At 55.5% G+C, this 12,573-nt stretch overlaps 3 protein-coding genes across 3 annotated transcripts; 2 read left to right on the plus strand and 1 right to left on the minus strand.

Annotated features, from left to right (window-relative positions):
- Positions 1–186: 186 nt before the first annotated feature.
- On the plus strand, positions 187–3,900 carry IE81DRAFT_368990 (P-loop containing nucleoside triphosphate hydrolase protein). The gene is made up of 6 exons (XM_025517197.1): positions 187–971; positions 1,085–1,333; positions 1,422–2,719; positions 2,797–2,911; positions 2,982–3,644; positions 3,754–3,900. The coding sequence occupies exons 1-6, from the start codon at positions 393–395 to the stop codon at positions 3,838–3,840; spliced, it is 2,991 nt and encodes a 996-aa protein (XP_025366731.1). The 5' UTR covers positions 187–392; the 3' UTR covers positions 3,841–3,900.
- A 16-nt stretch (positions 3,901–3,916) lies between these two features.
- On the minus strand, positions 3,917–6,474 carry IE81DRAFT_326407 (cyclin-like protein). The gene is made up of 6 exons (XM_025514806.1): positions 5,881–6,474; positions 5,631–5,775; positions 5,361–5,519; positions 5,101–5,270; positions 4,812–5,002; positions 3,917–4,711 (listed from the first exon to the last, which is right to left on the minus strand). The coding sequence occupies exons 1-6, from the start codon at positions 6,240–6,242 to the stop codon at positions 4,089–4,091; spliced, it is 1,650 nt and encodes a 549-aa protein (XP_025366732.1). The 5' UTR covers positions 6,243–6,474; the 3' UTR covers positions 3,917–4,088.
- Positions 6,475–9,403: 2,929 nt separating this feature from the next.
- Positions 9,404–10,432, plus strand: IE81DRAFT_326408 (hypothetical protein). The gene is made up of 3 exons (XM_025514807.1): positions 9,404–9,755; positions 9,854–10,097; positions 10,176–10,432. The coding sequence occupies exons 1-3, from the start codon at positions 9,621–9,623 to the stop codon at positions 10,220–10,222; spliced, it is 426 nt and encodes a 141-aa protein (XP_025366733.1). The 5' UTR covers positions 9,404–9,620; the 3' UTR covers positions 10,223–10,432.
- The last annotated feature ends 2,141 nt before the right edge of the window (positions 10,433–12,573 follow it).

The raw sequence follows: 12,573 nt of genomic DNA on the forward strand, positions 1-12,573 counted from the left end.
TCGATTCCCGCGAGCTTGCGCCCAAGAAGCGCGTCTGGGAATTTTTGCGGGGACGCGCAGGGTCACGAGTGATGTGGGTCTGTCACGTGATCCATGATTCCAAGGTTCTTCGCAGCGACGCACACCAGGCAGCACGTACACCTCTCATACATGATCACAGCAGCGCTTTAGGAGGACCACTTGACTCGCCTCTCAACCACCATACCACACACCGCTTCCAACATCCGTTCTCCCGTAGATCGCACCTCGCCCCGGCCTTCATCCTTGCCTTTCCGTCCCGATCTCCAAGCACAGCTGGCAGAGACGTGAAATCACCCATCAGCGCGCCCTTCTCTGCGCTAGCATTTGCACTTGCACTTGCGGACCTCACGCCACGCGGCAGAGAGCTCGAGATGGACGACTACGACGAGTTTGGAAATTATATCGGAGCGCTTTCTGACTCTGACGACGACGCTTCGTCTTACGGGGGAGGCGAGGCGGCTGTCGGTGCCGGTGCCGGCGCGAGCGCAGGGGGAAGGTATGGCCAAGGAGATTCACCTGCTCCATTAGCCGGCTTCGACGATGAGGATGAGGAGGCAATGGACGAAGATGATACGGGCGCAGGTGCGAGCGGTGCACTGATGAGGATCGACGAGTCAGCGAGCAACGCAGTGGTGCTGCACGAAGACAAAAAGTACTACCCTTCCGCCAACGAAGTGTACGGCGAAGATGTGGAAGCGTTGGTGCAAGAAGAAGATACTCAACCCCTCACTCAACCCATCGTAGAACCGGTCAAAGTGCGGAAATTCAACATAGAGGAGAAAGGTTTGCCGCAGACGCGGTTCGAGAGGGAATTCATGATGAACCTCATGAATTTCCCTGAAATGGTCAGAAACGTCGTCGTGGCGGGTCACCTGCACCACGGCAAGACTAGCTTGCTGGACATGCTTGTACAGCAGACTCATGTTATGCCGATCGACACGGACAGGCAGGTGAGCAAGAGGTAGGGTAGAGGCAGCTAGACAGACGAGCAAGCGGCCCAGTGCCGTGCCACCTGCACGCATACACGCATACAAGCTGACGTTGTGTTGCCGCCTTTGGCCAGGAACGCTATACGGACATCTCCGAGCTGTCAAGATCGCGTGGCATCTCGCTCAAGTCCGCTCCTCTGTCCCTCGTGCTGCCTACAACCCGCGGCAAGTCGCATCTGGTCAATCTGCTAGACACGCCAGGTCACCCCAACTTTCTGGACGAGGTGGCTGCCAGCACCAGAGCTGCGGATGGCGTGGTCCTCGTCGTGGATGTCATTGAAGGTGTTATGATAGGCGCTGAAAAAATTATTGAGCACGCGATCGTGAGTGCCGCCGCGGCTGCTATTCTTGATCTAAAAGTTGGGAGGTGCATCTGACCAGACCTTTGCTCCTCGTTCGTCCAACCCGCAGCGCGATGGGTTACCCATTGTCCTCGTCCTCAACAAGCTGGACCGCCTCATCTTGGAACTTCGTTTGCCTCCCAGCGAAGCGTACTTCAAGATTCGTCATTCCATCGAAGAGGTGAACAATGTGATCGCCCGCTTTGACAAGAACCCAGCTCGCCGTCTAGGACCCGAGCGCGGCAACGTAGCTTTTGCGAGCACGCAGACGGGTTGGTGCTTCACCTTGCGGAGTTTTGCCAAGCTGTATTCTGACAAGGTGGATGTCGAAGAGTTTGCCAAGCGCCTTTGGGGCAACATTTACTACTCCCCCGAGAGTCGCAATTTCAGTCGAAGAGCGGCAGATCCGGAGAGCAAGAGGAGTTTCGTGCACTTCATCTTGGAACCCATCTACAAGATGTACACGCAGGTACTCTCTTGCGACTCGGACGACCTCAAGAGGACGTTGGCTGGGTTGGGAATCTTCTTCAAGCCGGCAGTGTACAAGATGGACGTGAGACCGCTGCTCAGACTCGTGCTCAACACATTCTTTGGCAACGCCACGGGCTTGACGGACATCATCGTCGACAACGTTCCCAGCCCTCTGGACGCTGCTAAAAGTAAGATAGATCGTATTTGGGTCGGACCTCGCGAAGGACCTCTGTACGAAGGCATGACCACTTGCAACGCCGACGGTCCTCTCGTCGTGGCGGTGTCGAAGTTGTACTCCACGACGGACGCGCAGGGTTTTCGAGCGTTTGGCAGGGTGTTGAGCGGCACCGTGCGCAAGGGAGATAGGGTGAGGGTGTTGGGTGAAGGGTTCAGCCAAGACGATGATGAGGATATGGCTCTAGCTACCGTCGAGAATGTGTGGGTGAGCGAAACGCGGTATGCTGTGGAAGCCGAAGGCATACCGGCTGGATGCTGGGCTTTACTTGGAGGCGTGGACTCGAGCATCACCAAGACGGCTACGATAGTGGGAGCCGAAGTACCCCTTGAAGACCTTCACATCATCGCTCCGATCTCGCACATCACTCGCTCCATTCTCAAAATTGCCATTGAGCCCCTCGTACCTTCCGAGCTGCCGAAGATGCTCGAGGGATTGAGAAAGGTCAACAAGAGCTATCCTTTGGCGATCACCAAGGTGGAAGAGAGCGGAGAACATATCGTGCTTGGAACGGGAGAGCTGTACCTCGATTGCATCCTGCACGACTTGAGAAAGTTGTATGCGGAGATGGAAATCAAGGTCAGCGATCCCGTTGTGCGCTTTGCCGAAACGGTGATCGAGACGAGCGCCGTCAAGTGCTATGCGGTCACGCCCAACAAAAAGTGAGTCGGATAAGATGGCCGAGGTCTGCGTGTGGGCAGGGGACTTACATGGGAAACATCTCAACGATGAATGACAGGAACAAGATCACGGTGATTGCTGAGCCCCTCGACAAGGGTTTGGCAGAGGACATTGAACAAGGTCGGATCAACATACGGATGCCTCCGAAAGAGCTAGGCAAATATCTGCAGCAGGTGAGCAACATATCTTGTTCGTGTCCTGCGCCAAGAGCACTGACCCTTTTCGACTTTGGCCTGTCGGTAGCAATACGACTGGGATTTGCTGGCATCTCGATCTGTCTGGGCCTTTGGTCCTGAGGACAATGGTCCGAACATACTTGTGGACGATACCTTGCCAGACGAAGTGGACAAGAAGCAATTGTACAGTATTCGGGAGTCTATTCGGCAAGGTTTCCAGTGGGGTACTAGGGAAGGACCGCTGGCAGATGAGCCCATCAGGAACGTCAAGTTCAGAATCCTTCACGCCGAGATCGCACCAGAGGCTATACATCGAGGAGGAGGACAAGTCATCCCTACAGCTCGAAGGGTATGCTACGCCGCCCTGCTGCTCGCCACTCCTCGTCTGATGGAGCCCATCTGCTACGTGGAAGTGCAAGCTCCAGTGGATTGCGTCGCGGCGGTATACACGGTCTTGGCGCGCAGGAGAGGTCACGTGACTCAAGATGTTCCCAAACCTGGCTCGCCACTCGTCACTGTCAAGGCCTTCATCCCCGTCTTGGACGCCAACGGTTTCGAGACGGACCTCAGAACGCAGACGCAAGGTCAAGCATTCTGTCTACAAATCTTTAGCCATTACGCCGTCCTACCGGGCGACCCCTTGGATAAAACAGTCTCCCTCAGAGCCCTCGAGCCTGCCCGAGCCCTGGAATTGGCCAGAGACGTGTGTCTGAAGGTGCGAAGAAGAAAGGTGAGTGTGGCTGCGAACCCTCGCACATTGTGAAAAAGGTATGCTTTTGTGCCTTGTGGAGGCAACGCGCTCATAGTCCCCCTTTTCACTTCTTGACTCCGCACCACAGGGCCTCAACGATAATGTTAGCATCGCCTCTTACCTCGATCAAGACCTCGTCGTTGCGCTTTCCGCCGGAGGCTACGATTTGAGTTGAAGGGGCGGGGAGAGGGGACAGCGTGCGCAATCAGATGAGCCCCGCTTTGCTTATCGTGTGCTCTGCCTCGTTTGCGATCGAAAGAGTGAAGATGTGATTTTGCGATGAGGTAGTGTACATTTCGAAACAGTTGAGAGATGATACAGCGGGTGATCAAGCGCCTTGAAAAAGGGGTCGCGGATTTTGCGCCGCAGAAGGTGCAAGACGACCTTGGAAGTTGAGATCAGCATCCATCCAACCCTCCCGCTCTAGTCCGCCTCACCTTCCTCTGGACTTTCAGATGCGGGGCGCGGCTGTTTGAGCGTGGGTGACAGAGGAGCTTTGTCCGCGCGAGCAAGACCTGCAGCGGGCGATGTATGCTGCGTTGGCGCCGACGATTGGCCAGCTGAGGCCACTTCTTTGGGAGCGCCAAATGGAGCCAAATGTCTCCCAAGGCCATGCCTTGAAGGAGGTCTGGTGTTCAGCGCGCTCTTCCTCTCCTCCCTGCCTTCATGAAACGAAGTGTTGGAGCCTTCAAATCCTTCGTTGCCCGTCATTTCAAAGCGTGCTTGCACGTTGGACGGCGTTGTCGTCGTCGTCTCTCTTGGTAGAGTGCTTTGTCGAAGCGCACTATGCATGCTTCCAGAGGGATGACCCGGCGTGTTGCTGGCCGATTCCATGGGCGTACGGGTAGCCAAGGGCGTGATGGGTGGAATAGGCGTTCCTTGGCCAGACACGCGCTCAACCGCTTGTTGCACAGTGCTGTCGGGAGGCTCGGAGTGGGGCTGAGAGCCTCCTGATGCTAACGCTGCGTGCGCCTGAGCTTGAGCTTGCAGCTCCCTCTGTTGTTGCGCGTAGAAAGCGAGATATGAGGAGACGGATGGAAGTGCCTCTGATCGGCACGGGCAGCATACGAATTTGAGCAGCGCAACGTTAGCGTGGTGATAGAGGCATTCGGCAGCCCTTCGAATCGTAGACACAGCGCCGCTCACCTTGCAGCTCGCTCTCGTCGACGTCGAATGCGTCCAACCATCCCTGACTAGGTTCGTCGATGCCTGGCGTTCGGAAACCTCTTTGAAGCTGGAACTCTTCAGCGAGGAGCCCCACTGCTGCGCACGCCTCGGAAAACACGCAAGCAGCAAGAATGGGGGCGTCCCAGAAAGTGCAGACCGCATTGTAAAGGCTGTACGAGGAGAGATTGTGTGCGTCGATTGGTGAGCGTCTGCCAGCTTGCGACTCCGGTCACGTGCTCGATGAAGAATGAGCAGCCTACGTGCTCACCAATTGTTCATGAGTGCCACGCTAAGCAGTGTCAGGTCTCTGTCCACGCCGAGTGCTTTGCAGCCCTGGATCAGGTGTTGATGAGGGGCGTCGATGATGAGATCGAAACAAAGAGCTTCCAGGACTGCCGCTTCGCAATAGCATACACTTTCCCTCCATGCGGCGTATTCCTAAGAGGCTCGATGAGCGACGCGCAGCGCAAGCAGGTCAGCATTCGCGGGCTCCCTGGCAATGCCCGCTCGTCAAACAAAGAAACTTACCCTGCCCTCGACGTCGACGGTGTAGTTGCCTCTCTCGGCAGCCCTGATGCCCTCTTTGGTCTTGTCATTCACAGCCATAGTGACAGTCACCAGCTTGTCCGTCCTCCGATGTGATTCCTCCACCTTGCAGGCGAGCCACAACGCTGCTGGGGCGACCTCCTAGAAGGTCCAAAGAGGCGGGAGGCGAGATGCGTCCGGATCAGCTTGCGAATGAGGTCTTCGAGCAAAAAGCGAGACAAAGGAACCAAGAGGGTTGGGAAGATCGCTCACATGCACGCTGAAGCTCTCTGGCGCACGCGTGTCCATCGAGCCAGAGTTGACGTGATTCCGCCTGTGATCGCCAGGTGCCAAGATGGTCTTGCGCATGAAGAAGCGGTGAAAGAAGATGGCGGCTGTGGCCATGACATTCATGCCGCTGCAGTAGTGAGAGTGTGGATGCTCATCAGCTTCAACGGCAAAGTCGGCGACACAAGGAAAAGTGTGCTTCTCGTATGCGGGCGCACTTGCCAGGCGAACTTACACGCGCAACCCTTCGCCCGTCCTGAAGATCAATCCTACGCCCTTTGCCCGGAGGTACCTTTCCGTCTCTTGACTCATACCAGCCTTTGCGCTGGGTGTATGCTCCATGTCTGCCGGCCTGAAGAGCCATTGGGGAGCATCTAGCTTGCGCCCTTCTGGCTGACCGGCCTGGCGCTGTTCCTGCTGCTCAACCTGCGCACTGTGCTCCGTCTCAATGGCCGATGATGCCTTTTCTACACGCGAGGCACTGGGGTCGCTAGGATTCAAAGACGGGCTGACAGTGGTGTAGGCAGGCGATGTCAGGTGGCTGCCATTGTTGATTGCGCTCGCCTGTGCCGTTGGAGGAGAAAGGAGTGTGGACATGTGGAGCAAGTCAATGATGCAGCGATGGTACGCGAGTGGAGAGCGGAAGAGGTTGATGATTAACGTGGAACCCGCACGATCGAATGAAGTGCAGTAGGAGCGATCAGATCCACGATGGCATGGGTGCACGCTACCAGCGATGCGGCGATGATGGTGTGGAAGGAGAGCGAGCCGGAAATTGCTCGACTATTCTGATTACATCGATTGTGAATGAGGACCGGACCACGAGGGGATGCAGCGGAGGTGGAGAGTCTTGAGTGAGAAGAAAGATCGCGCTGCCGCTTGGTCGCGTCTGTGCGCGGTGCATGCACACAGGAATCACGTGTCGGCGGACGCGTCAAGAGCGCTTTCTTCCACGACTTTTGGGATGATTCGCTTCGTCATGGTTTCCGCATCCTCTTGAAGTCACGACTACCGGTACCGGTACCTCGAGGCGGGGGTTTCATTCGGCTTCAAATCAGAATTTCTTGTTTGAATTTTTCCAAGATTGCACGTATAGCCACAATTTTGCCTCAAATCTGTACCACTAAATCACGAGTGCTGATACCCTTGATGGCACTTTAGCTTTCTTGTCATCGCACGCGCGCGCTCCTTCTCCGCTTCCGACTATCGTGAATCGCAGCTCAGCTCTAGACATGAGGAGCCTGAGCGCATTCTACAGACCCCGTTTCGTGTCACGAGCGATTCCGGAACGCACATGAATGTGACAAGATGGTCCTCGTCCTGTACACCTGATCGCATCGTCTGCTCGGTGTTCACGACGCGAGGCTTGGTGGAAAGTCATGAGCCGACTTCCAGTCTGAGGTGATGTCCGCACCAGCGCGAAAAGGCCGTGCTGTACGGAGTCAATTGGCAACAAGAGCAGACGTGTATGGCAAGCCTACTCAAGCACGCATCTAGCCCTACGGTCCTCTTTCCACATGGCAAGTCGGGAATGTTTTAGTCGACGCCTTTGGGCAGAGGGCAGCGGAAGGCGTCGGAAAGATCACCCACATCGTCTTCTTGAGAGGTACAGACGAACGTCAGTCTGAGTAGCGCCTACACTGCGTGGTCAGTCGGAGCGTCGACGATGTCTCGTACAGGGCAAGCTTGGCGTCAACGAAGGTCGAATGCGTTTCGCACTTTGCTTTGTTGATCCTCTACAGTATGCTAATAGCCTCAGCCTCAGCGACCGGAATAGTATCGCGGCGTCCAAGGTCACGAGGCAGGCTAGGAAGACTTGCACGTTGGCTGAATCGAGGCGCTAAATACGGAGTGAATACCGAATCACGGCGACCTGCTTCTCGCATCCATGGAAGAGCAGATACGAGCTGCTGCATGCAGCTGCTCGCCCGAAGAGTTACGAGCGGAGCAATGCTGCGCCTCGGAAAAGTCGGCGAGTCTTGGTGAGAATGCGCCAATTGCCCCGCCGGCCAACTTTGCGCGTCATCCAACAGTCACGAGTGACGAGTTTATGTAGCGTCTCAAGGTGAGGCTGAGCCAAGCAGTCCAGTGCACGGACTTGGCCGATGCCAGCAGCGAATGAATCGTCTTTAACAGTCGTGAGCGATATGGCAGTCATGACAGGTGCGGACTGGATGTTAATCGTTTGTAAACCAGAAAAGCGGTGCAAATGACGCAGCTGCACAGCGGAAAGGGGGACAGATGCATGGCGTTCAGGTGAGCTTATTTGAATTCGACTAGTCCAGCGACGCCACACGCTAAAGAATCTTCTTTCCCCACGTTTCAACGCCCGTCTAGTAAGAATGCTATATAGCGACTAAACTCGCCTAAGCACTCGATCACACTCACGACTGCTGCTTGTCTTCCCGGGCGAACCCGAATTCGATTTTCAGGCACCACAGTCAGAGTGGACGCGCCAGAGCGAGTCGAGCAGAAGCAGCAGCAGCAGCAGCAGCAGCAGCAGCAGCAGTAGGAGCAGCCGCTATAGCGAGCGAGCAAGCAAGCAACCAGCAACAGCAGCTGAGATAGCAGACGGGGCATTCCGCATGTCGGCGTCTTTTTACAGGCGCATGGCGCATGCATGCACGCACGCATGCAGCGCGGCCATGGTCCGCCAGCAGAATGACATTCAGCAGCGGAAGAGTAGGCGCGCGCGCGTGATGCACCATTTGCTTGGTGCCCATGCATTCACCATTCGGAGCTAAATTAGCGCGTCACGCCCACAAGACGCACGCACGCACGCGCCTTTCGCTGCTTTTCCGCTTCGCATGGCTGCCTCAGTCACGTCGTGTTGTTCGACGATCACATTGGTGAGGCGCCGTCATTGAGCGTGTTGACATTCAGCCTTAATCAAGATTGTGGCACCATATCCCGCAAGCCACGAGTCAGTGGCACGCCCTCGCAGCTGAATGGCCCAACATTTCGCCGAATGGATGATAGCACTCAGACTGTCCGACTGCACCGCACCTTCGTTGCAGAGACGGTTCTCTTAGCCCCAATCAGCCGTCGCATCTTGGCATTCACGAGTTGTGGCCGCTGCAAAAGCCAACGTGGGGATGCACGGATGCGCGGCTGCAACATGTGCTGAAAGAGCAATCCCGGGAGCTGGACCTTTGATCACCGTGGCCCCATCGCAGCGCAGATGCAGATTCGTATGAGCGCACAGCCCTGCTGATCGCGCGCCACAGCTGTCCGCGCGGAACAGTCCAACACCTGACGAAACACCACAGATACTGCACTTTGAACCGTGCCTCTGCAAGAACCTCCCCTCAAGTACCGTTCGAAGTGCAAAATCGTCACTTGGTCCGCTAGCCAAGGCGATGCAAAATTAGCGTGGGCGTCAAGGTGTGGTACTCGGCCAAGCTAGCGTCGATAGCAGCTGCCATCGTCGCTTTGCTGTCCTACATGCAACTGTATCTCTCACAACAACACCTCACCTTCACGTATCTTCGCGGTCTCCTTCTTGCAGCCCCCGCTACGATGCGGAATGGCCCCCCACTTCGACCGCACCAAGAAGGCGACGTTGATTGGCCATCATTGTGCAGCGGCAAGTTTTTTTTTTTTTTTTTTCTTGCTTCCTTCCGTCGGAGAGCGGTCAGAAACGCAGAGAGCACAGTCATGGGGACAAGTATGGAAGCTGGGCGGTGTCATGGTCAGCTCCAGCATTCAGTATACGTCATGAAGAGTATGACAGAGGCGGTGCGAGCAACAGTCTTGGTCGAAGGCAAAAGACGACGGTCGTGAGGTGTACGTATGGCACGGTCGACGGGATGACCGAAAGGTATAAGAAGGGCCCTCGAATCGAACATCCTCTTCCCTCTTTTTTCCTCATCAAAACATTCTCAACCAACAAGCTCATCAAAGCAAACTTGAAGCACTCAGCTCTCTAATCGAATCCACTTCGACAATCTAAAACCCAGATTCAAAATTCTCAAGATGAAGTTCTTCGCCATCGCCAGCACTTTCGCCATCGTCGCTGCTTTCGCCAGCGCTGCTGCAGTCGACTCCTCCTTCGAGCTCGTCGAGGCACGCGAGACTCCCACCTGCCTCATCGACGGTGCCATTAGCGGTGTGAGTTGCGCTTCGCAGACTGCATCCACGTTCTATGGCCGATGGCGAGCTGCTGACTCTCTGCCAAATCTCTCTCATCCGCCTCTTTCCCACCGTAGGCCTGCAACCTCAAGTGCGAGCACCGCGGAGCCAAGTCGGGCAGCTGCTCTTCGGGAACTTGCGTCTGCTCTTACCGCAAGCGTAGCGAGGATGAACACTCGGCCATGATGGCCAAGCGCGCCGAGGACCTGGCAAGCCGAGACTTGGTCCGTCGTCTCTCTTGCCAAGTCGGAAACATTGGTCCTCTCAACTCTGGAGACGCCCTCTGCTCCGCCTCTTGCCTCGACGCTACGGGCGGAAAGAGTGAGTATGCAGCGCATGCGCTCCCCTTCTTGTTGCTCATTCGCACACTGACCACACACGCTTCTTGACGCTTCACAGAGGACGGACACTGCAACGAGGACTCGGTCTGCATCTGCAACAAGTAAATGCTCGGCCTCAAGAGTTCAATGGTCAAGAGGACATACAGCCGCTCAATCATGTCGTTCTCGCCAAGCGTCTACCCAGCCGGTTCTGGTGGGCTTGTCGAGGGCCACCAATATCTTACTTACAACATCTAAAGGCTTTCGAGCTCAGATTATGACTCTCCCTAATCTCCCGACCATTCCCCACTTCTTTGTACCTCTAGCCGTTCACACCTGAATTCTACTACTACTTCTTTACATTTCTTTCTTGCGCTGAGAGTAGGTGGTAGAGCGGCAGTTTTGGGGGAAAGGCGAGCTGTTGATGAGGACTGCGCACCTCATGAAGCGGTCGCTAACCAAGATCATGATCTTCACAAGGGGCGACGTTTACAGGTTTGGGGATGCGTGGAGTGCGCCGCGGCTCGTCTGATCGATAGCCTTGGCATGCGCATCCTTCTTTCTACATCGGCCTTTCCTGCGGAGGAGAGTTGGCGCGTCATGAGAGCTGCCTCCTCAAGGAGGTCCTCCTCCTCAAGGAGGAGCAATTTATGCCGGAGCATGGCGGGCCTGGCAGTACGATGTCATGGCAAAAGAAAAAGTCCTGCGGGAGTTGAAGACCTGGAAACGGACAAGCTTGTGCGCGAGCTACGATCATCATGACCATCATGGGCTGCAAAACGCACAGGCAAAAAAGTTGCCTACATATCTGACCAGTTCAAGCTCGAGCTTGTGGATGCCAGACCGCAGAGTGGTACGAGTTTTACGACGAGAGGGTGGTTCTTGTCGGATCGATAAGCGGCTGGAAAAAGTTAGCGCAGATGAGCCATCTCGAAATGGACCGAGAGTGAGGTGGCTCGCCAAGCCGCAGAATTCACAGCTCGATCGTCCAGCGCACTTGAAGGGTCGTTCATGAAGAGAGACTCGAAGTGAAGTTGCGAGTCGCCGCAACACCTAGTGCGCGACTGACTCTCAAGGAGAAGCAGCATGTCGCTAGAAGCGTAGGGGGAAGCGCACTCAGACTTCGGACCAGTATCTGAGTCTTAGTGATTCACTGTGGTGCAAAGGAATTGCATTTCTGGTTGCGATGCAGGATCACGAGATGACATCGCTACAGAAAACATTCGTGTTTAGAGCCTGAAATTGGTGTTTAGGACCCGTCAGCAATCCGAGTCAGTTTTGTGAGTGAACGATGACGGCTCTTGTGATCTTCAGTCATGCTTTACAAGCGCGTATGTACATGCACATACATGCATGGGAGAGCGCGCGGCGCGCGTTACACTTCTGACATTCGGGTTGCTGTGTAGTTCGACAGCAGTGTTCATTCCCTACGAATTCTTCACTGTCGAATGTCTCGTGACCCCTTGACCACCCAGCACTCTCGATCAGAACCTTGCACCAACGCCTGACGAGCGCGCATTCCTTGTTGACTTCGGTATGAGATTGGCCAGCGCGAGCCCGCGCAAAGTGACAGTGGACCGCACCGGGGGGTCGTTTGTCTCGAGTTCCCATGCACACAAGACGCATCCGTGCCGCGATGACCCTGCCCTTGCAAGGAAGGGCCACAAGTCAGCGAGAGAGCCGCTTGCGAGGCAGCCACCAGAAAGAGAGGACAGAGAGAAGAAGATCGAGAGGTGCAATGAAGTAGCAAGGCGGCGGGAAAGATCGGGCGGCGAAGACATCGAACGGCAAAAGGCGGAATGGTCAAGTACGCAGACAAAAAAGCAAGGAGAAATCGTTTGTCGGATCAATCTCGGCATCGTTTTTTGTGATCACGCTCTCTATGTTCTGACCAATCCCGCTCGGGCCCCATGGCCGTGTACCAAAGTGGTTACTGGGATGGTCTAGAATTTATCGGAATCGATTCCCCGCGTGGGTTCGAAACCGTGACAACCATTGGGTTCGCCCGCGCATGTTCGAATCATGCCACGGTCGATTTTTAGGGCGGATCACCACCACCATCACCCCCTTTTGTTGCGCGTCCGCGTGCTTCGAATCGTGACCTGGTCACCACCACCACCACCACCACCATCGGCCGCCATCACCACCACCATCACCCCCTTTTGTTGCGCGTCCGCGTGCTTCGAATCGTGACCTGGTCACCACCACCACCACCATCTCATCCCCGCTGCACGCGCCACGTGGCATAAAATGCCACGAGGCTGTTAGCGTGCCAACATGGGATTGTGCTCGCTCGTCATCAACATTCGAGCTTATTCTTATCTTTTGGCGTGTATTCTCGAACATGCTCTTTTGTAGCATGTTTTCCCGATCACGCTATATTTCGACAGCACGTGCCTGCTGTCATCTCTCTCGACTAGGATCGAGCCTTTTGTGCAATTCTTTTCGCCACATGTCACTCTCGCCCACGTCAAGAT

Source organism: Ceraceosorus guamensis, assembly GCF_003144195.1.
Source record: "Ceraceosorus guamensis strain MCA 4658 unplaced genomic scaffold IE81scaffold_108, whole genome shotgun sequence".
NCBI lineage: Eukaryota > Fungi > Basidiomycota > Exobasidiomycetes > Ceraceosorales > Ceraceosoraceae > Ceraceosorus > Ceraceosorus guamensis.